A 21,517-nucleotide genomic window follows, 5' to 3' on the forward strand; every position below is an offset into this window, starting at 1 on the left:
TCCTGGCAGCTGTCATTCAACAATGTCAGGAGGACACCAGGTTTTCCAACAGAGAAGGGTCTCGAGCCCACTCCCCTACTACCTGCTTCCTTTAACTGGAGACGACAACAGTGGGGTGCAGCGGTTAGGGTGTCAGACTGGGACCTGCGAGACCAGGGTTCAAATCACCCCTCGGCCACAAAGCTCACTGAGGGACCTTGGGCCAGTCACTGTTTCTCTCAGCCTAAACCTACCTCACAGGGTTGTTGTGAGGATTACATCGGGAGGGGGAGAACCATGCTTGTACGCTGCCTTGAGCTCCCTGGATGGAAAAGGTGGGGTATCAATCAATCAATCAATCAATGAGCCCGGGCCCTCCGGCCTGCAAAGCACATGTTCTACCATGAAGCTACGGCCCCTCCCAACAGCAAGGGGATTTAGGGAGGATGGAGTCTCTTCCCCCCAGGCACTGTGAATGGGAGTATTCAGACACACCCAAATTAAGCTTTCCAAGTCTGTGTACAATTTCCTCCTGTTGGTTTTTCCCCCCCTTCAAAAAATAAAATAAAAGGAAAATACACACTCTCCCTCCAGGGCAGACGGCCAGAGGAACAAGAAAGGGTGTCATTTCACTGGCCAGCCAGGGAGGCAGGAAAACAGAGCTTCCAATTCACCTAGCACATTCTTCCCTAATCCAGTGCCCTGCAGATGCTTTGGACTGCAACTCCCATCAGCCCCAGACGGCACAGTCATGATTTGTACTACAACTCCCATCAGCCCCAGACGGCAGAGGTCTAAACTTGCTCTGGAGGCTCCAGATTTCGGAGCCTCAGATTTCTGAGCAATCTCAGTTGCTGAGAAAGAGGGGATCGCAGCTCTCGTTCCTCTGTGGTCTTGCAAAATCACAGCCCATTTCTTTAGCCTCTTAATGGGAGGCGCAGAGATAGAAGGCTGCCCCGATCTGCATAGCCCCACCCCTTCTTTTACATAGCCCCACCCCTTCTTTTACATAGCCCCACCTTCTGGTCCGATTTCTTGGTCCCTCTGGAGCAGGGGTGGGGACATTTTCGCAGCCTAAGGGCCGCATTTGCTCCTGGCAACCTGCCAGGGGCCACATGCTGGGGTGGGCGGGACCAAAGGCAAAAGTGGGCGGGGCAACAAATGCGCCTTTTGCCTTTCTGCGCACATGCACACAGGCCCCTCTCTGTCTTCCATCCGGGCAAGCTAGAGGCACAATGAGGGTTGAAGGTCACATTTCCAGCCCAGGCAAAAAGAAAAGTGCAAAGCAGGGCTAGGGAAAGGCGTGACCTCGGTAGAGTCCTGAGGGCCAGAGAGAGAGGCCTGAAGGGCCGCACTTGGACCCTGGACTTGAAGTTCTCCAGAAGTGACAAAGCCACTGCGCTTAGGGTATTAAATATTAGATAAGATATCCCACATGTGTTGCTATTTCTTTCTTATTTATGAAGGAAGGAAGGAAGGAAGGAAGGAAGGAAGGAAGGAAGGAAGGAAGATGTTTATAAGGTAACCATGACGGAGCCTTGTACATCCACGAATTGTTAAATCCCACCCACCTCCTCCCCAGGTCGAAGGTTCCTTGAGATGAATTGAAGATTTCACTGATAAAACCCACGTGGCTTTTTTTTTTTAAATGCTTAGATCAACGTTCCACCTTGCGGTGCTCCTGACAGGACAGCGTTAACTTTGCACGCTATCGTTACGCGCCTCGAGCTTCCGGTTTGGAAGGGACGCGGCAGGATATCCTTAGAAAGCGGGTAACGCCGACAAGCAGGAGACAGACGTGAAAAAGGCAAGACGAAGTGAGCAAATGCCGGGGGGGGGGCAGGAAAAGGAACCCAACGATTAGGAAAACAGGGGTGTAAGACGCTGTTGTATTCAACTATGTCCTACTCAGAGCAGACCCACTGAAATGAATTAAACTAAGTTAGCCACGTCTAGTAACTCCAATGGGTCTACTCTGAGTAGGGTTAGCAAGGCATGCCACCTACCGAGTCAGACCTTTGGTCCACCTATCTCAGTATTCACAGTGACTGGTGACAGCTTTTCAGGGTTTCAAGATTTTTGGATATTAAGCAATTTACAAGTATTTCAACCCCTCACCCCCAAATAATCCCAGTAGCTGGCGTATAAGGAGACACATATCGATACTAGACCCAATCCATGGCTTGCTCATACAAACCATTTCATTTTATTTATTTTTGCACGATCTTATCTAGCAAATAATCACAAGCACGTTACACATTTCACACCGTGTCAGAGGAACATTTGTTTTTTTAAAAATGGTTTTTTGGTCCTACCTTGGATGCCGTAGAGCCGGTTGAGACGCGAGCGTCTCCCCTCGTCGGCGTACGGGATGGCCAGCCAGGGCATCTCGCTGAAATACTGTTTGAACGAATCCTCTGACCTGGAGAGGGCGAAGCAAAAGGAAGGACCCTTTACCCGTCAAGACAGAGCCAAGCCTGGATCGCAGAAAGCAGTCCGCAAAGGAGCAGATTGCTGTGGACAAAAACAGTCGCAGCCTCCGTAGTGCTGGTGATCTGAAAAGAGATCTGCTCTTCGGGAAGGGGGAATTAAGCTAGCTGGTGCTGCGGAAAAGGGGGTCGGGTATGCAGGCTCCATGATTAAAAAAAACAAAACAAAAAAAACAGCCGTAAGTTTTTTTAAAAACCTATGCCATGGCAAATTCTAAAACCTGTACAAATCACGGAGGGAAAACATCTAGCAGATTTGCCTCAGCCCCCTTTGTGTACCTTCACCGCTACGGTAAGGGCTAGAAGCTTGCTCTTTTAAAAAAAGAAATAGAAGAGTGCAGGGTGAATGGGACACCAAGTTTCTCCGAAAGCTAGATTATGCACCCAAAGCCACTTCCGTAAAATTGCGGCATGTATACAAGTACTGGCCAGGAGATAGAACAGAGATTCTAAAAGCCACAGGTACGAACTGTCCTGTATGATGGAAATAGGCAGCATATTCGCATGGGTAGATTTGAACCCCAGACCTTCCGGGAGCTGGATAAGGAGCCCTGACCTTGGAGTCCTAATGCAATGACACAAACCTTGGTCTTGCTCCACCCCTCTTTGCTGCCATTGGTCCCTGTCCGTCACATCCTGTCGATGGATTTTGTAAAGCTGCAGTTTGGAGGGACTCCTTGCAGAGATGCCATCTCTTCCTCTGCTCCTGGCTTCCCCTTCCCCCCCCCTCCCCGGTGCTTCCTTTACCAGTGCTTTACGGTGCTTCCCCAGTTTCTGGCCCTGCCCTCTCCCTCTCCATGCCTGCCTTACTCATTGCCTTCTAGGTACTAAACTTCTGCAGGGAGGGCAAGGAAGCTCTCCAGCCTGCAACAGCCCAGGGAGTCACACAAGCACATCCTTATGCATCAAGGTCCAGAGCATCTTAACTTTTGAGATTTCAGCAGGCAGAGGTCTCACACGTACTTTCAACCCCATCTTAGGGACTAGAAACTTTGCTTAAAAAAAAGGCTTGCAGGATGGTTAATTCTTCACCCAGTACTCATTTTCATAAATTAGAGCCACACTGCTGACACGCTCCCCTGATCCTATGTCCCACTCCCTTCTTCCAGCTTTCCCCAACGCAATGAAGCTCTGTCAATCCACCCTGCCCAGCCAATGGCAGATCGCATTTCGTCCCCACCTCTTGGCCCTTTCCCCAGCACAGCAGAGGCTGGTTCCAATGGCAGAGAGGCAGCTGTTACCTGTCTGCACTGACGAAGACGATCTCAAATTTTTGGCCCGATTCCTTGATTTTCCTATAGGATTCCACCAGCACCCGTGTGAGACTTCTGCATGGTGGGCACTGCCAAAAGAAAAACAAAGAGAAGACAATATGTTATGATTACACAGGCAGCCTTAAAAGCAGGCATCCGCCTCTTCGCCTATGGCGAGTAGAAATTGCCTACAGGGAAAAAGTTTGGTCAACTGAAAGTGAGCCGGCTCCTTGTCTTGCCTACAGGCTCTCTACATGCTACAAATGACTATGTGCAGGTAGGCAGGCTGCAAAACAAGAAATGCTATGGACTAGAAGCCTTGGCACAGGCAAAGCCAGGTGATGCAATTGAGAGTTTTAACAAATCACTCCAAACGCATTTCATATCGCTCTGCTGGGTGATGCTGCCAGACACGGCTGCGCTACGAAAGAGTTGGTTTCAGAATAAAATGTGTACAGGTATGGGCCGTACAAAAATCACACAACAACACAAAAAACACCCCTGTGTGAATTAAAAAATAGGATAGTTACAACCAAAAAACCCCTTGTGGATAATTCTTTCTTTATTATTCTTCATCGCACGAGTCAATTCACGGGGTCTGCTTGTGATGATTCAGCTGTAAAGGGGAGGCACTCTGCACATGCTCACATGCACTCTTGAGCCCCCCAAAAAAGAAAGTGGTGAAGTTAAGAGCATTGCTCACCCAGTGTGCGGAGAAGTAAACGCCAACATGCGAGCCCTCCAGGATGGTGCTCTCCTGAGCCTGGCCGCTATTTCGGAGGAGAGGTCCTGCGACCACCTCGCTGAATGGCCGGGGGCCCCAAGGGAACTCCAAACCTGGAGCAAGAAAATGAGAAAGCAGACAGACCTTCAACAGCTACGCAGGAGCACCCAAGCTGCCTGTCCCTCCCGAAACGGAAACGGAAACCAAGAGCGTGTCCATTATCACATGGAGCCAAGGCTGGTGTCATTGTGGGAAATAAAAATATCAGCTAGATTCAGCTGTCTAGCACTGCGAGGGGCCCCCCACTGCCACAGCCAGATAAGCCCATGAGAAGGGGCGTCCCCAAAAAGTCTGTTTGCCCAGATTCAACTCCCCCGCATCTCCAGATAGGACAGGGAAAGACCGCTTGTCTGAAGCCCTGAGGAGCTGCTGTCAGTCAGTGACCAGGACAAATGGTCTGAATCTGGATGAGGCAGCTTCCAACGTTCCTGTGGAAATCAGCCCTTAGTTCAGAACCATGAGGACTGGAATCTTGCTTTTTTTAAAAAAAAAAAAAAAGGAAAGAGCTGTAACTCAGTGGCAGAGCACATGATTTCCACAGAGAAAGTCCCAGTTTCAATCTCCAATGGCATCGCCGGGTAAGGTGGGAGAGACCCCCGCCTGAAACCTTGGAGAGCAGCTGCCAGTCAGTGTGGACAGTACTGAGCTAGATGGACCAATGGGTCTGACTCTGGATAACGCAGCTCCCTACGTGCCGAAGAGCACAGGGAGGTTTTTGTGCCAAGAACGTTTTCCGATGAGGTTTGCAAGAATGCCTCCCCTCACCCTCCATCTCTGCCGTGCGCTTGGGAAGTGGCAACCGTGACTCACCAGGGGACGAGGGGAAGAGGTCCCCAAGCACAACAAGGAAGTCTTAACACACCATCTTACCTTCTGGGTCGTCTCGGATTACCAAGAGGCCGTTTCGGCAGACAACCTTTCCCGTGGCGGCATCTATAAATATCAGCGAGGGAATGTTGGACACACGGAACTTGTTCCAGAGTTTCAACTGGGGGAGAGAGAAAGAGAGAGAAAAGCTGTAACACACCGCAAGGCAAAGAGGGAAATTGTCTTTAGAAATCTCGCTCCTTCGCCTCTGCCAACCTGTTGCTGTTTCACGATCCAAACTCAGACTGTAAGTTCCTGGAGGCAGAGATCTACTGGCGTTGTTGCTTTTTGCGTGGGTGGTTGTTTATAAACCCTTTAATCCACTGGTCTTCAACCTTGGGTCCTCAGCTGTTGCTGGACTACAACTCCCACCATCCCCAGACAGCATGGCCAATGATCAGGAACGATGGGAGTTGTAGTTGGTGAACATCTGGGGGCACAAGGCTGAAGAACAGTGTAATCAGTAGCCTTTCTAAGCTGTGTACATAAAAGTAAACCAGACAGAGAACAAATCAAGTAGAAAATGTCGTCATAAAGCCAAACACACAAACTTGGGATCCGCTCCCCAGGAAGGTCAGCCTGACTCCTTCTTTTCAACGTCAGGTAAAGACTTACCTTTGTTTTTGTTTTTTGCAGGCTTTCAGTAGACGAAGGTGATGCTGTTTGCGATTAGTGTTTTTTTTAAAAATGTTTTTAAAGATGTTTTATTTTAATGTATTGTAAAGTCTGCTTTCTATGATGTTTTCAAGTGTTTTTAGTGCTTTTGTTTGCTGCCCTGGGCTCCTGCTGGGAGGAAAGGCGGGATATAAATCAAATAATAAATAAATAAATATGGGGGCCATTGCTCTATGGTTCTGCTTTCATGGTGTCTTTATTTGTGTTCTTAACCAAGCTGTAAATCGCTTGGAGACCTTCAGGTAACCAGCGACTAACACATCTCAGAAATATTAATATTAACACTAAACAGTAACCCTAACCCAAACACTACCTGAAAAAGGCCTGCTGGAATAAGGAAGTCTTTTGTCATGGGCCTGAAGTTCAGCAGGGAGGGTACCAGCCTCATCTCAGTCAGAGTCCCACAGGCTTGGGCCCACAACACTGAATGCGTGGCTAGTAATTAGAAGCCGGGCAGCTGAGCCACGGGGGACCCACCAACAGAGACGCCCTCAAAGATCTCAGTGATTGGGCAGGGACAGAAGGGATCAGGTGGACCTTAAGATAACCATCATAGTTAAAGCTGCGGTCAATTCACGTATTAGACGAGGGGCAGCCAACGTGGTGCCCTTCAGATGTTGCTGGGTTCCAACGCCCATCCATCTTTGACCACTGGGTGTGCTGGTTGCTAGGGCTTCTGGGAGCTGGAGCCCAACAATTTCTAGAGGGCTACCCCTGGATGAATTGTTCAGAGGCGTTTTGGTTAGCTTAAAAAGGTTTTCCCTTTCCCGTTTGTTTTAAACAAAACGATTCCAAAACCCCATTGTTAAAATTCATTTTCAACATGACTACTTGTCAAAAAGTTGCAACTGCCATTTTAGCTTCTTATTTATTTCACAGATTTATAAACCGCTTCGCAGCCTGAGGCCATCAAAACAGGGTACAGCACGATAAAACACAAGCTCTAACAGCAATAAAACCATTTCTACGAACTCAAACAAACAGTAACACCATTTCAAAAGGAGGAACTCCTGTTTGCTCATCACACTGGAAGGAATACCTCTCCGAAGAGTAGTGTGGTGTAGTGGTTAGAGAGCAAGACCAGGACCTGGAAGACCAGGGTTCAAATCCCTACTCGGCCATGAAGCTCTCACTGGGTGACTTTGGCCCTGTCACTGCTCCTCAGCCTAACCTACCTCGCAGGGTTGTGGTGAGGGTGAAATGCAGAGGGGGAAAAACCACGCACGTCACCTTGAGCTCCCTTGGAGCACATAAGGTGAGACGTAAATGTAATAAATAAAAAAATAAAACAAGATGGTTACTCCTACAGCACTCAAACACATCCTTTAAATAAACAAAAAATTGCCTCCCCGTGCACTAACCTAAACAACAACCTTGACAGGTGGTCATTCCAAACCCATAAAACTGCCGGAACTGAAAGAAAGAGGGGAAAGTGTTTGGGGAAATGCAATCCTACTGCGCTCACTCAACCAGTCGCTCACACTGACAACAGCAAGCCTGCTCTCTCTCTCTCTCTAGATTTCCAGAGCTAAAAAGGGACTTTTATGGCGTTTCCCGTGGTCATCAGAGCCGCCTCGGAATGTGTTTGGATATGCTCTGGTCGGAGTGTCCACTTAAAGAGGGCTAAATCCTTCTGTTTATTTGGCCAGGCTTTGCAACCCTCGAGACAAGATTGCATCAGCTTTCCTTGGCGCAGGGACAGGCAAGCAGGTTTCTCCTTCCATTACAAGTCAACTGATGAGGCATGAGCTCAGGCGCTGAGAAGCTGGAGAGCCATGTGCGGCTGGATCTTGGGAGGCTCAAGAGAAAAGGCAGCTTTGCCAGAGAGAGAGAGAGAAAGGGAAGGGGGCTGGTGGAAGAGGAACTGGCCAGCCAGGAAGATCAAGTGTGGAAAACAAACTCCAGATTTGCTCCATTTGCTAAAGAGAGCGACACCCAGGTCACGTCAAACCGAGTCCTTACTGGGCTGCAAGGTTTTAACTGCTAAGTCTATTTAAAACCAATTGCTCTGCTGGAATGGGACAACGCATAAAATTCCCCTTGGTGAACAGAAGAAGGTCCCATGTGGACTAGCGCACGGGTAATCAAAGGAGGGGCTTTCCTCCTGTTTTTCTCTCCCCTCTCGATCCTTTTTTCCTTTTGTGTCGCATCTTTTTGAGAGTGTAAGGCTGAGGGCAGCTGTGTCTTTCACGAGGGCAAGCCTGTGTTATTCAGATTGATTTGCAAGCTGCTCTGCAAGCTTTTCTGGATAAAGAGCAGGGTATAAATGCTTTGAACGAATGAACCTTTTCTCAAAAAGCACAAAGAGCCCTTCTGGATCAAGCCAACAGGGGCCCATCTGGCCCAGGATCCTGTGAGCGTGGTGGCCAATCAGATGCCCCAGTGGGACTCCCCAAGTAGGGCCTTGAGTGCAACAGCAACTCTTCCCACTCGTGGTTCCCAGAAATTGGGATTCAAAGGCATCCTGCCTCCGACTGCAGAGGGAGAACTCTTAAACCAGAGGCCGGAAACTTTTTCAGGCCAAGGGCCACATTCCCCCGTAGGCGACCTTCCGGGGTCCGCATGCAGCAGTGGGTGGGGCCGGAGACGGAAGTGGGCAGAGTAAACAATGAGGATCTTTGTAGACTGTATTCCAGCCACGCAAAAAGCCGGAGGAGTCTAACCACATGCGCACAGGCACACAAAATCTCCTTCCACGCAAGCAAAAGACAATCTGACAGTTGATGGGACACATTTCAGCCAGGCAAAAGCCCTGGGAGGGTGCTGAGCAGGACCAGTGAGGGATAGGGACTGGGGAAGAGTCCCCAGGGCCAAGGGAAGGGACCTGGAGGGCCACATTTGGCCCAAGGTCCAGAGGCTCCCTAGGGCCATTTTAAACCTTGGAAGCGGCTGGGCTTTATTGGCTGATGCCAGGTCTGACTGCATTATCCCTTTATTTATTCTTTCTTTCTTTATTACATTTATATACTGCCCCATAGCCGAAGCTCTCTGGGCGGTTTACAGCAATTAAAAACATTAAAAACAAACCTACAAATTTTAAAACACAAAAACCAATTTAAAAACACAATTTAGAAAATGTAAAAGCCATTGAAAAGCACATGCTAAAATGCCTGGGAGAAGAGGAGAGTCTGGACCTGGTGCCAAAAAGATAACAGTGTTGGCACCAGGCGCATCTCGTTAGGAAAATTATTCCGTATTTGAGGGCCACCACTGAGAAGGCCCTCCCCTTGTTGCCAGACTCCCAGCTTCCCTCGGAGTAGGCTCCCGGAGGAGGGCCTTGGATGATGAGCGTCGTGTACGGATGGGTTCGTGTCGGGAGAGGCGTTCCATCAGGTATTGTGGTCCCAAGCTGTGTAAGGCTTTATAGGTTAAAACCAGCACCTTGAATCGAGCTCGGAAACATACAGGCAGCCAATGCAAGCGTATTGCCCTTGTGAGCTTGAAGGATGTTGTAGAAAATGAAGCCATTTGTTTAAAATATGGGGGGGGGCAGGGGAGGGGTGAGTATTAATGTGCCATTTTGCCCATAGCGCACACACCGTTTTTAAATCTTGTTTGTGTTTGCTGCCCTCGGCTTCTTCGGCAGGCTATAAATTTAATAAATAACAATATAAAATAGTGATTTCAGTGTGTCTACTCCAGTGGTTAAGGTGTTGGACTACGACCTGGGAGACCAGGGTTCGAATCCCCACACAGCCATGAAGCTCACTGGGTGACCTTGGGCCAGTCACTGCCTCTCAGAGGAAGGCAATGGTAAACCCCCCTCAGAATACCCCTTATCATGCAAACCCTCTTCACAGGGTTGCCATAAGTCGGAATCGACTTGAAGACAGTCCATTCCACTCCGAGTAGAAGAGAGTTGGATATAACCCTGAGGCAAAGGCGCAATCATCAACGTTGGTCATTTAGAGGGTTTCCAGCTAGCAAATTGGATTTTTAAAAAATCGTTTCCAAAACCTTTGATAAAAGTTCACAAAATGGTGTTGGGAGGGGGAGGGAAAGAGCGATTACCTCCCTACGATGTGTCCCTTGGGCACTTTTCACAAAAAATCACAAAGAAATCCATATCCAGGACTTAAGGGGGGAGGGAGTTCAATTCAGTTTGCATTTCATTCAAACTTTCCCAAAAAATACAAACCCTGAAACACAGCCATCCTTCAAAATACACACTTCTCCGAATGTCACGATGGCGCTCTCCAACCAACGTTTACAGAAATGCATATATCGGAGGAAACTGCATTAAAAAAAAATTGTTATGAAAACAACATACCGAATGCATTAGGGAAATCCGCTTGCCAAAACAGGTACATCAGTCAAAACCGCATGCAGAGATGCGATTAAAAATTCAGACGAAAACGTTGACGAAACTCCTGTTTCCAATGTTCTTCAAAATAAAATTTTAAGAGACACTGCTTTGAAATGAAAGCTCAACTCTCTTCAGCGAGGCGTTTCAAAGCTTCACAAGAACCTTGTTCTTTTGGAAACAATAACGAAACAATCCCCACCACGACAAACTTCTGTTCCGTTAATTGTCTTTGTCACAATGATCGCTTGTTGGACGAAGGCGGGAGAAAGCAGATTTGGTCTCCTCAAGGTGGCGGCGCCTTCCTTGGAAGAGATACATACAGTCACCCCCGCTAGGAGACAGCCAGAGGCTTCGCTCATTGACAAAACAAGCCCAGATGCGGCAAAGTGGATTAGATAGGCCTTTAGTCTGACCCAGCAGGGCCCTTCTGAGGTTAGCACCCTGCTCTAAGTGGAGATGCCGAGGACTGAAACAAGCAAACCAGATGCTCGACCAGAGAGCTATCATCTGTCCCGTAAAAATAAAGTAGGATTCTAGTCCTCATGGTCCTGAATTAAAGGTTGGTTTAAATAGGAAGCTGCCTTATACTGAGCCAGACAGTTCGTCCATCTTGCTGAGTGGACGCAGCTCTCCAGGTTTTTCAGGCAAGGAGTCTCTCCGAGCCCTACCCGGAGATGCCGGGAATTGAACCTGGGTCTTTCCGCATGAAAGGCAGATGCTCTGCCACTGAGCTACAGACCTTTCCTGGTGCATGTGCGTGCATGCGTGCGGTGTTTCTGCTATTTGTCTACTTCCTATAAGGTGTCCTGAAAGCCAAACGTGGGAAGGGAGGCCCTCTGTACATGCCCAGGGGCCTGCTAACCTTTCGATTTCTTTCACCTCTCAGCAGCCGCTCGTCAAAGACAATCTGAACATGCTCAGAGAACAATCTGTCCTTCGTTACCTTTAAAATAAACTTTATTACTCGCTGAAGGTGCTTTGCACATGCTCTGTGACACCCGGCTCACAGCTTCGAACACAGAAGCTGGCAGCCTTGCCTGGAGGGGAGAGGAACAGAAAACACATTTCTCCTCTTGCTCCCTCGTATAGCTGTGTGCAGGGGAAGAGACAGAGAGACAGGCCTGAAAGTGAGCATAAGCTGCACATAAGGCGCGCATGTCAGAGGGAAAGTGCAGAGAGAAAGTCAGCCAGGCGCCTTTCCCCAGCGCATGGGAGGAAATGGCTTCAGGGACTTTAGCCGCAACATGACTAACGAAAGACACAGGGGTGGGGAGTAAACAACAACAACAACAAAATAAGAAACAGATGCAATCCTTTCTCCTCCTCCCTCCCCCCACTGATCAGAGCGCACACTATGCGCTTGGCTCCACGTACTGTTTCCTTTCGATTTGTTTGGATACCATCGTGGCGAGCGCCAGGAAAAATCCGTCCGATTTGTCATAACAAATCAAAGGTAAACAGAAAAGCATTAGCCAATTAAACAGGAATGCAGAGCTGAAGAGAGGAGTTGGCAGGGCTGCCGGCTGCCAACCAGAGCTGTTTCTCGGGAGAGAAGAACGGAAGGCTGGGCCTGGGGGTGGCATAACGGGGCCGAAGATGGTGCCCCCGACAGCACCGGGAAGCAAAGAGGGGTCTCGCTGGACCCTCCAAGCCAAATGTGTCACGGCAGTGTTCTTCTCGAAAGTTTGATGCCACCTGCCGCGACGCTGGCAAGGCCCAGCCGTGGCAGCCCTCAGACGGCTGATAGATGCCCTCCCCGGAGACCTTTGCCTTTCAGTTTGGAGGGCTGCCTAGAAAGCCTGAAGCCAGACCACAGAGAGAGACAGGCAGGCCAGGTGGCCGAGAGGGGCCTTTCGCTTGCGTCCAATTGAAGAGAGGCTTTCAGCGTCCGCTCCATGGCATGATACAAGGGGAGATTTATGGGGGGCCGGAAAAGGCGCCTCGCAAGGCGCGAAAGCACCGTGAATCATTGTTTTGGTGACTCCTTAAGCCAAGCCCCGGCATCGCAGGCCAACCCTGGACCTTGTTGGATTTGCCCAATCATCTTCACATGTTTGGAGGGGGGGGGGAGAGAGGAGGCAGCTGAAACCCACCAATGTTCCTAGTCCATAAGAGCTGTAGCTTAGCCAACCTAACAGTTCAGTACCATCACAGAGTAGCACATCAGTGGCTTCAAAGGCACAGAACAAGCTGCGGATACTATTTTGAGCACTCTTGTGGGACCCACAATAGGGAGGAAAGAAAATAAGAGGAAGCTGGCTGCCGGGTCAGGCCAAAGGGCCCTCTAGTCCAGCATCCGGTTCTCAAAGGGGCCAAACAGATGCCACAATGGAAAGCCCGCAAGCGGGACCTGAGTGCGACAACAGCCCTCTCCCCACTAGAGATGTGCAGGACCAGAAAAAAACTTGGAAAAACTAAAACACTTTCCCCCCGAAAAGTTGGGGCAAATATGATTTCCCCCTGAATTTTTCCTGGCCTACACATCTCTACACCCCATTTGTCATTCTCAACAACTGGTTATTCAAGAAACAGACTGCTGCTGAACCTGGATGTTCCACAGAGCCATTGTGACTAGTAGCCACTGATGAGGCTTTTCCTCCTCCGTGAATTCTGTCTAGTCACCTTCGAAAGCCATTTAAGCCCTTGACCCTCCATCGCATCCTGTGACAGTGAGTTCCGCAAGTCAACTGTGCGCCTGTGTAGATGACGGTCCATTTTTGCCTCTTCCCTGTCCTGAACCCCTCCCCAGTCAATTTCACTGGGACGAGCCCCAAGTTTGCAAGTATTACGGAAGAAAAGAAGGTATCCTCTGCCCATTTTTATTCATTTGAAAAAAAGAATTCTACACCACTTTTCACAAGGCATATCAAAGCAGTATACAACAATTTTTAAAAAAAACTTCATAAAACTACACCAGCAGCACCTACAGCAGACCAAGATTGGTGTGTGTGTGTGTGTATATGGGTAGAAACTGCCCTAATGTACACATTAATTGCTCCACCCACTTTCCCCCCTGACCCCATCCACCACTGGCATGTGGCCCCCGTAAGACTGCTCAGAAGGAAATATGGCCCTCTGGCTGAAAAAGGGTTGAAATAGGGGAGGCATAAGAGGTGGGCCCTGTTGGGGAGATGGGGCCCTAACAGCTTCCTAAGAATACCTGGTGCTGTCGCCAGCCCTGTTCTGAGCTCCAGCTTCTCTAGAGACAAGCCCAAGGGAAAGGCTTACTGTCTGTGTCCCTTGCTTGGTCATGGATGGAACCGGAACATCCAGTCAGATCGTCTTTTTGCTCTGATCCAGCAGGGAAATTCCTATGTTCAGCCCTTACAAAAGCATTCTTGCCTGGTCACTTAGGAGGCAACTGGTACTCGCCACAGGTGACCACAGGCAGTTTTATTAACATATATAACCCCTGGGCCTGGTTTTGGGCAAGGAAGCAAACTCCCCAAGGTCCAAGGGTGAACTGACAGCTAACTCCTTACATTTGGGGGGCCACGCCACCACAATTCCCTCTCCCTTTTCCACCAAAGGGTAATTAAAGTCAGCGCGTTCCGGATTCAAAGAGGCTCTTGCACGCTCTAACAACCCGAGCCTGCAGAAAAGCAGGCAGGCTGGTTGGAGCCAGAAGGTCTATTGAATGCTTCCAGACAGCGTCTGGCGTGCTGGATCCCAGCCCATTCCCTTGACTCCAGAGGCCCCCGGGATCCAAGATCTGAATTTGTAAAAACAGCTTCAAATTTAAAAGGAGAGGAGTCCTTAGCACCTCCTGCCTAAAGGGCCTTGTTAAAGGTCGTGTTTTTAAAATACACATATAAAACACAGCGATCCCTGTCACTAGTGCAATAAACCCACTTTAAAGCCAATTTCCTTGTCCTGACACCAGAAAAATCTCCTTGGCTGGATAACTGCCCTCATTTCCTGCTCCCTCTCCCCATCGGAAGTAAACAGGTGATGATCAATTAGGATTTTAATCAAACTCATTTCAGACCTCCAAGCCCTCTTGTGTCACAAGCTTAACTACACACGCACAAAAAAAAGCTGGGAAAGGATTGAGCACAGCCATTTAATTACCTTAAGTTCCTTTAAATTAATTAAGAAAGAGATTTCTTATCGTTGTTTTTCTGAAAAAATGGCCTGCAGTCAGAGGGGGTTTCTGTTCTGATTACTGTCGTCTCTTAAGGGGTGTACAAAAAAACCTCTCCTCAATACAGTAAAATTACAGATCAGTTACAAAATCACAGTTCAACGAAAATGTGAAATGCAATGCCTTCAAGTCGATTCCGACTTATGGCAACCCTATGACTGGCCCAAGGTCACCCAGTGAGCTTCATGGCTGTGTGGGGATTCGAACCCTGGTCTCCCAGGTCATAGTCCCCTTGTTTCACCCTCCTCTGACCCCTTCGCCTTCAATATGGACAGAGGGGCCTGCCTGACCTCAAGTGGCAGGGAGTTCCACAGAATCGGGCCCACAACACTGCTGGATCTGAGCTGTGCATCCGAGCAACAGTGGATCTCCAACAGGGACTCCCACAAGGATCTGTGATCCGGCCGGGATATACAGGATCAGAACGTCCTTAAGGTGCCTTGGATCCTGGTTGCTAAGGGCCTTGCAAATTAATACAAGAACTCTGAACCTGGCCCGATAGCGAATGGGCAGCCAGCACAAGCTTTTGAGCACTGGAGTTATGTGTTGGCGATCGTCTGTCCCCATCAACAGCCTAGCTGCAGTGACTCTCCGGAGTTTAGAAGCTCGGCAAAAATTTGAGGGACAAAGAATGCTACAGATGGAGAACCCCTCACACCCAAGGCATTTGTCGGCAACCTTCATGCTAACCTGGCACATCCCATCTTTCATTAAAAAAAAAAAAGAGGGGATGTTTCTAGTCCTCATGAGGGCAGAGAGAGAGAGGATTGGAGACATGAAAACTGCAACCCTGGAAAAGCACGCCCCCTCTTTATCCTCCCTCCAGAGAAGCAAGAGACACGATCAGAGTTCAAGGACACATTTCCAGCCAAGCAGAAACACTCAGGGAGGGCCAGGGAGGGGTGTGGCCTGGGGAAAGCAGAGTTTCTAAGGGCCAGATAAAAGAGGACGGGAGGGCCACATTGGGTGTTCAAAGCCATCTTTCTGACCGAAGGCCGTCTTCTCCTTAACGCCACACTTTCTCCCGCAATTTGAACCAAGGCTTCACCCACAAAGGCACGTTGCCCCGAGCCCCTTTCGAGGTCAGGCCCCAGCTCTGCAAAATAAGGAATAAACGCATGCAGCTGGGGGGCGTATGCAGAAGAGGCCAACAACTGAATCACTGGGTTCCCGCCTCCATCCCAGAATCTCCAGGCTTCTGTCTCTCCCAGCAAGATGTCTCCAAAGATTTTTTTTTTTTGCTAACCTAACCACAGCTACATCATTAAGGACACGAAATTATACCCAGAGCAGATTGTTTAAAATCAGTAAATCCGTATGCTTATAGGTGGCTTCTAGTCCTTCTCAAAACAGTCTCCCACCCATGTGTCTACATTCTGCTTTCAAGGATACCAGGCAAAAATGTCCGTGCCCCTTCCCTCGAACATTTGAATCAGATCTTGGTCACCCAAGGAGAACGTTTCTACCACGACTGGACCATTTTGACATATGAAGTTGGGGCATTGTTCCATCCTGGTTTCCAACCTGTAAAATGGAGAACAAACCAACCTACTTCACAAGGGCGTTGTGAACAGGGAGGGGAAGTCTAAAGGAAATTACAAGTAACACAGAAAAGGCAATTATCACCAGTCCAGTGTGCCAAAACTGGGCGTTTCCCAAGAGTTAGGAATGCTTATACAAGGCTCCCAGCCAATCAGGAAGCCAAGCTACGAACCAGCCAATCAGGAAGCCTTGCTGGAAGCCAGCCAATCAAACTACACCTGGTGGGAAAGTTTTACTCTTCTACTGAGAAATACCGTTGCCCTCAGGCCAAAAGGAACTGGAATAGGGCCAATGGATGCCAACATGACAATACGGAAAGCTAAGCATGCATCAAAGGGAAAAGCTGCAGAAGGCGGTGGTGCTGGATGTTTTTTCAAAAACATTCCAAGTTCGCCAAGGAGGAAGAACATGCTGTGACACAGTAGTTGTTGGCTACGGAGAGCCCTGGGTTGGCAGGACGAAAAGGAAACGAGGGTCGTCCAAGGACCACGAGCGCACACAGCAAAGATCCCTAGAAATTTTGAAAACAAATCCATTGGCCTTAGTTCTAAAAACGACAACAAAAAAAAGCCTTCCCCTCCGGAACTGGCAGACTCCAACTCAGCAGTGGCCGGAAAGAACACGGGAATAAAAGAACGCAAGAAGAGCCTGGCTGAATCACATAAAAGACCCGTGGAATCCAGCTTTCTGTTCCCACAGCGGCCAACGAGGTGCCCCCTGAGAAGGCCACAATCAGGCCATGAAGGCAAAATCTCCTGGTGTTCCATCCCCAGCAACTGGTACTAGGGGATAGACTGCCTCTGAAGTTGGGAGTTCTATTTACCACTCATGACAAATAGCCGTTGCAGAGGCCAGGAAAGGCAAACAGACAGAAACGAGCTCTGTGTGAGCAACATTTCAAGAGGTCCTTGTCCCGCAGGAACAACTCTCATTTTGCCTGCTGATCCAAGGCTCTGATTGCATTATTTATTTAGGCATTTGGGTCCTGCTGTTCTGCAACATAGCTGTCCTCCTTTCCCCATTTAATCCTCACAATCACCCTGTGAGGCAGGCGAGGCTGAGAGGAAAGCAAATGACCAAATGTCACCCAACTGAGCATCACCCAGCTGAGTGGGGATTTGAACCCCAGGCCCTAGTCCAACACACTCTAACCACTACAACCACACTGTCTCACCAACTTTTTTAAAAATTGCAGGGAGTACTTTTTATGCAATGGGGTTAGTTTGTTTTTAATTTGCAGGGTGTTCTTTTAAGGCAGAGGACAGTCAATAATGGCACACCACACACACTTAAAAGTCTGAAGTGGTACAGCCCTATTCTGACACTTCAGGACTCTACCATCTCGGACATCCAGTCTCAGAGCAAGTTGCTAAGATGCGGGCAGGCCCTTTGTGGTTTGCCATCCATCCGCTTTTTCATTCCACACACATACCGTCTCCAGGCCTACAGGATTTCTTGTACATTCAGCAGATGTTAAGTTAGGACATGTTCAGGCAGAAAAAGAAGTTTGGGTTTAATTTGCTCTAATTATTTGCATTCTTTGGCAGAGGCTCCCAGCGAGCCGGCGGTCCTGTTACAAAAAAATGTCAGAGATCCACCCCACCGAAAAAGCAAGACAGGCTAAGAGCTTTTCCTGGTTCCTGCCAATCTGGTCTGCCTTCAACTCAGTCACTCCAACATTGCATGCCAGGGCTGTAAACTTCCACCACAAAGGTTAAAAGTGAGCGCCAACTGTCCACCCAGAGAGGAGGTTGCCCACTGTCTCTGTATGATCCAGTGCTCTAGGCTTACCTTCTCAAATTCAGCCTCTGCTAGAAGCAGGGCAGGTAACAGGTCTTCATCTCTGCATCAGGCGCCACCGGATCATGTAACCATGCTCAATGGGCAGATACAGCAGCAGCAGTTGCCCCGTTGGGTCTCTGCATGAGTTGCTGTTCTGGGCAGATCAGCAACTCAGGCAGTAACACACAGGGGCTCCTTTAAGGATGAGTAATTACACACTCTTACACACTGTAAAAGTAAAACATGTAGGCGGTGTGTTTTAGGAGTGAAGGGTAATTCCAGTTTTAATTCAGAAACGGCAAGGAAAAACTCCTGGTTTAAATCTTATGGCAAAAAGACAGAGCGAGAGAGAGAAGAAGAGTAGAATAACTGTGAAAATATGTATACATTTCATCATCAATCTATATTCTTCACCATCTAGAGCTGGTAACGCCCTGTATGGTTGAGGGTCTCTTGGGAAGGACAACTCCTCGCCCAGAATTTAAGACAAATCACATTAGGACAGGTGGGACCTGCAACAAAATGTTGCAGCGCAGCCTCACCACCACCCCTGGAGCAGCTTTTCAGCCAACCAGCCATGCTCTCCTTTAGGGCACTCCATTCCAGCCCGCCCTCACAGGTTTTGGTTGCTACTGAATATGCTCAGTTCTAATTGGGCTACTTCGTGGGGGTGATGTCCCCATTGATTTTCTGCAAATCGGGGTAGGGGGAGTTCCTCCGACTCCGGAGCACACAGCCTCATTTTGGGCCCATTTTGAGCTGCATTAGGGGGTCAGCCCTTGGGGAGAAATGTCTTGGTACTTACCAACAAGGGAAATAAATACCTTGGAAAACTGGCAGGTCATATTCTGGCTCCGAACAAACCATACATTTAAAGCATGCCCTCTCAACAAAGAATCACGGGAACTATAGTTTGTTAATGGTGCTGAGAACTGTAGCTCCGTGAGGGGTAAACTACAGTTCCCAGGATTCATGGAAGGGGAGGGAATGTGCTTTAAAGGTATGGTGCATATGCAATCTCTGATTGTGTTCTGCGCCCCAAGAATCAGTCTACATTTTATGTACCACATTTTCAACCTGCCTTTTTTATGTACCAATTTAACAAACATGTTATGGACCACAGTTTGTCCAGCCACTCTGGGCGATGCACAACATAAAAGGTACGGTTGGACTTACCGTGAATGGTGCTGCCCTGATTTTTTGTGTCCCTTCTTGTTCTGGGATTGTGGGACAGACAGCGGCCGGGAACTGACTGCAGCAGGAGCTGAGTGCTGCCCTGACCCCTTATGGCCTTGCAGGGATCCGACCGCAGTAGCCACTGTGTGCTGCCCTGTTCCTCTAAGGGTTTTTGTCCTGGCGGTCTGAGAAGACGGCAGTGCTTCCATATCTCAGCCAGGAGAGAAAGAATAGGTACGAAAAGAGGAAGAGAAAGATAATAAGAAGTATAGAGAAGAACGAAGGAAAATAGAGGAGCCGTAGGCTGATAGTCTACAGAAGTGAGAGAAAAACAGCCAAAGGTTGTTGCCCGAGCTGAGACAGGAACAGAACTGGCATCACCTCAGTAAGAAGGGGAGGAGCCAAGAAAAAATTATGACAGGTTCCTGTCTCGAGCTGATTGGGGACTATAACCCACGTGGAGACCTCACTGGCATCCATGAAAGAAACATACAATTCACGTTAGAGCCTTAAAATTCCAACAATAACACTAAAATCTAACCACTATCTGCAGGAGGCCCTCACCTGCATAGCGCAGAGATCGACTGGGTATATATAGGGTAAGACGGTCTTTCAGGTATCCTTGGTCCCAAGCTGGAGGACTTTGTACACCAAAACTAGAACCTTGAACTTAGCCCAGTAAGGCTAGGCCAAGAGATAGGCCAAAGCCACACAGAGGGCTGAGTGTGGATTTGAACCAGGATTCACCCACATCCAAACTCAGCCAAGCCTGGCTCGGCAGCCACATATTGGCAAACCTGACTTGAAAACAGAGGCCCCTGGTTCATTTTGGCTCTATCCTTAACACGAAAACCTCACCCTCTTTCTCCCCTATCAAATTTAAGAGCACCTCTGAACGATCAAAGATCAGCTTTCCTCAGCCGCATTGCTCCACAGCACCAGGGGTTGCGAAAGGACGTGCATTTTCTGACTGGGTACGCTGGAGGGCTTAAGGTGTACCACGAGAGGCACTACCCCCACTCTGCACCATATACAATCCAAAGCCCCATAAAATCACTTCACGCGTTTCCGGCGCGCTCGTAAAAAGCAGCCCAGAGTCTGACATGAAAGAAGCCCCTCAGGAAACAGCCTCTCGCTCTCGCCAGCCACCCAGACTGTAAGGTGGCGCAGCAGAATGTCTTATCCTGCTCGCTCTCAAGGGGAAGGCCAGGAGGAAAATCTGCCACATACAGTAATTGTGCCTATTAGGCCACAGGTGGACGACCTTTGTTACTCTGTCCAGGGCCACACTCTGGCAGCGAGTAGGGCCAACGCCAGTCGTGGGCGAGACCACAGGCAAATGTTGGCCAGGCCACCCCCATTTCTCTATCTTCCTGCCACCCCCGGGCTCCCTCTCTCTCATTCCATCACCTCCTTGTTTCCCTCTCCAACACCCTCCCTCTCTCTCCCTCTCTGTCATTCCATCGCCCCCTTCTCTCTTTCTCTCACCATCAACCCCTTTCCTTTGACCTGTTCTCACTCCCTCATTCCATCACTTCTCTCTCTTCCCCTTCTCTCACAGGCTCTCTCTCCATCACCTTCTCTCTCCCTCTTTCCATCACCCCCTTCTCTCATCCCCTCTATCCCCATTGCCCCCTTGTCTCACCCTCCTCTGACCCCTTCACCTTCTTCTCCCTCTCACTCATTCCATCCCCTTCTTTCCTCTCTCTCCCTTTCCGTCACCCCTTCTCTCACCTCCTTTCTCTCATTCCATCACCTCCTCCTCCCCCCTCTGTCACCCCTTCTCTCTCTCCCTCTTCATCACCCCTTCTCTCACCCCTCTTTCATTCAATCACCTTCTTTCTGTCACCCCCTTTTCTCTCTCCCTCTCCATCACCCCCTCTCTCCCTATCACCCCTTTGTCTCACCCTCCTCTGACCCGTTCACCCCCTTCTCTCACTCCATCACCTTCTTTCTCCTTCTCCCTCACCCCTTTCTGTCACCCCCTCTCATTCCATCACCTTCACCTCTCCCCCCTTTCTGTCACCCCCTTTTCTCTCTCCCTCACCCCTTCTCTCACCCCCGTCACCCCCTTCTCTCACCCCTCTCTCATTCCATCACCTCCTCTTTCCTCCTCTTTCTGTCACCCCTTTTCCTCTCTCCTTCACCCCCTTGTCTCACCCCCTCTCTTCCCATCACCCCTTCTCTCCCTATCACCCCCTTCTCTTACCCTCCTCTCTCATTCCATCACCTTCTCCTCTCTCCCCCCACTTTGTCATCCCCTTTTCTCTCTCCCTCTCCCTCACCCCCTCTTTCCCCACCCAGCCAACAGGCTGCCAGAACAGGGCCAGATCACTCTTTCCAGAGGACTGAACGGATCTGCTTTGCAGAGAGCTTCTGAAATAAGGCCAAGGCCTGCCGGTGGCCACACAAAATGGTCGCAGTTCCATGGGCCAGCGTTCCTCCATGTCACGGGTGGGTTAAAAGAGGAAAACTCCACAGGGGGATGCCATTTTTGATGGTATCCCAGCCTCACCTCAC

At 49.3% G+C, this 21,517-nt stretch overlaps 1 protein-coding gene and 1 long non-coding RNA gene across 6 annotated transcripts in view; one reads left to right on the top strand and one right to left on the bottom strand.

Annotated features, from left to right (window-relative positions):
• NXN (nucleoredoxin) overlaps positions 1-21,517 on the bottom strand; it is a 102,355-nt gene that overhangs the window by 20,465 nt on the left and 60,373 nt on the right. For 4 of the 5 annotated variants that reach the window (XM_061605277.1, XM_061605276.1, XM_061605278.1 and 1 more), the window contains 4 exons: positions 5,376-5,493; positions 4,425-4,558; positions 3,710-3,810; positions 2,295-2,401 (listed from right to left, as the gene is read on the bottom strand). In XM_061605277.1, coding sequence (XP_061461261.1) covers positions 2,295-2,401; positions 3,710-3,810; positions 4,425-4,558; positions 5,376-5,493 — 460 coding nt within the window. Of the gene's footprint in view, positions 1-2,294; positions 2,402-3,709; positions 3,811-4,424; positions 4,559-5,375; positions 5,494-6,360; positions 6,453-21,517 lie in introns of those variants that run through there. The other variant, XM_061605280.1, reaches the window with a different exon arrangement.
• LOC133374407 (uncharacterized) lies at positions 4,845-9,669 on the top strand. Its single transcript, XR_009759885.1, has 2 exons — positions 4,845-5,619; positions 6,927-9,669. It is a non-coding gene; the product is annotated as an uncharacterized LOC133374407 (long non-coding RNA).

The sequence above is a fragment of the Rhineura floridana genome, chromosome 21 (genome assembly GCF_030035675.1).
Source record: "Rhineura floridana isolate rRhiFlo1 chromosome 21, rRhiFlo1.hap2, whole genome shotgun sequence".
NCBI lineage: Eukaryota > Metazoa > Chordata > Lepidosauria > Squamata > Rhineuridae > Rhineura > Rhineura floridana.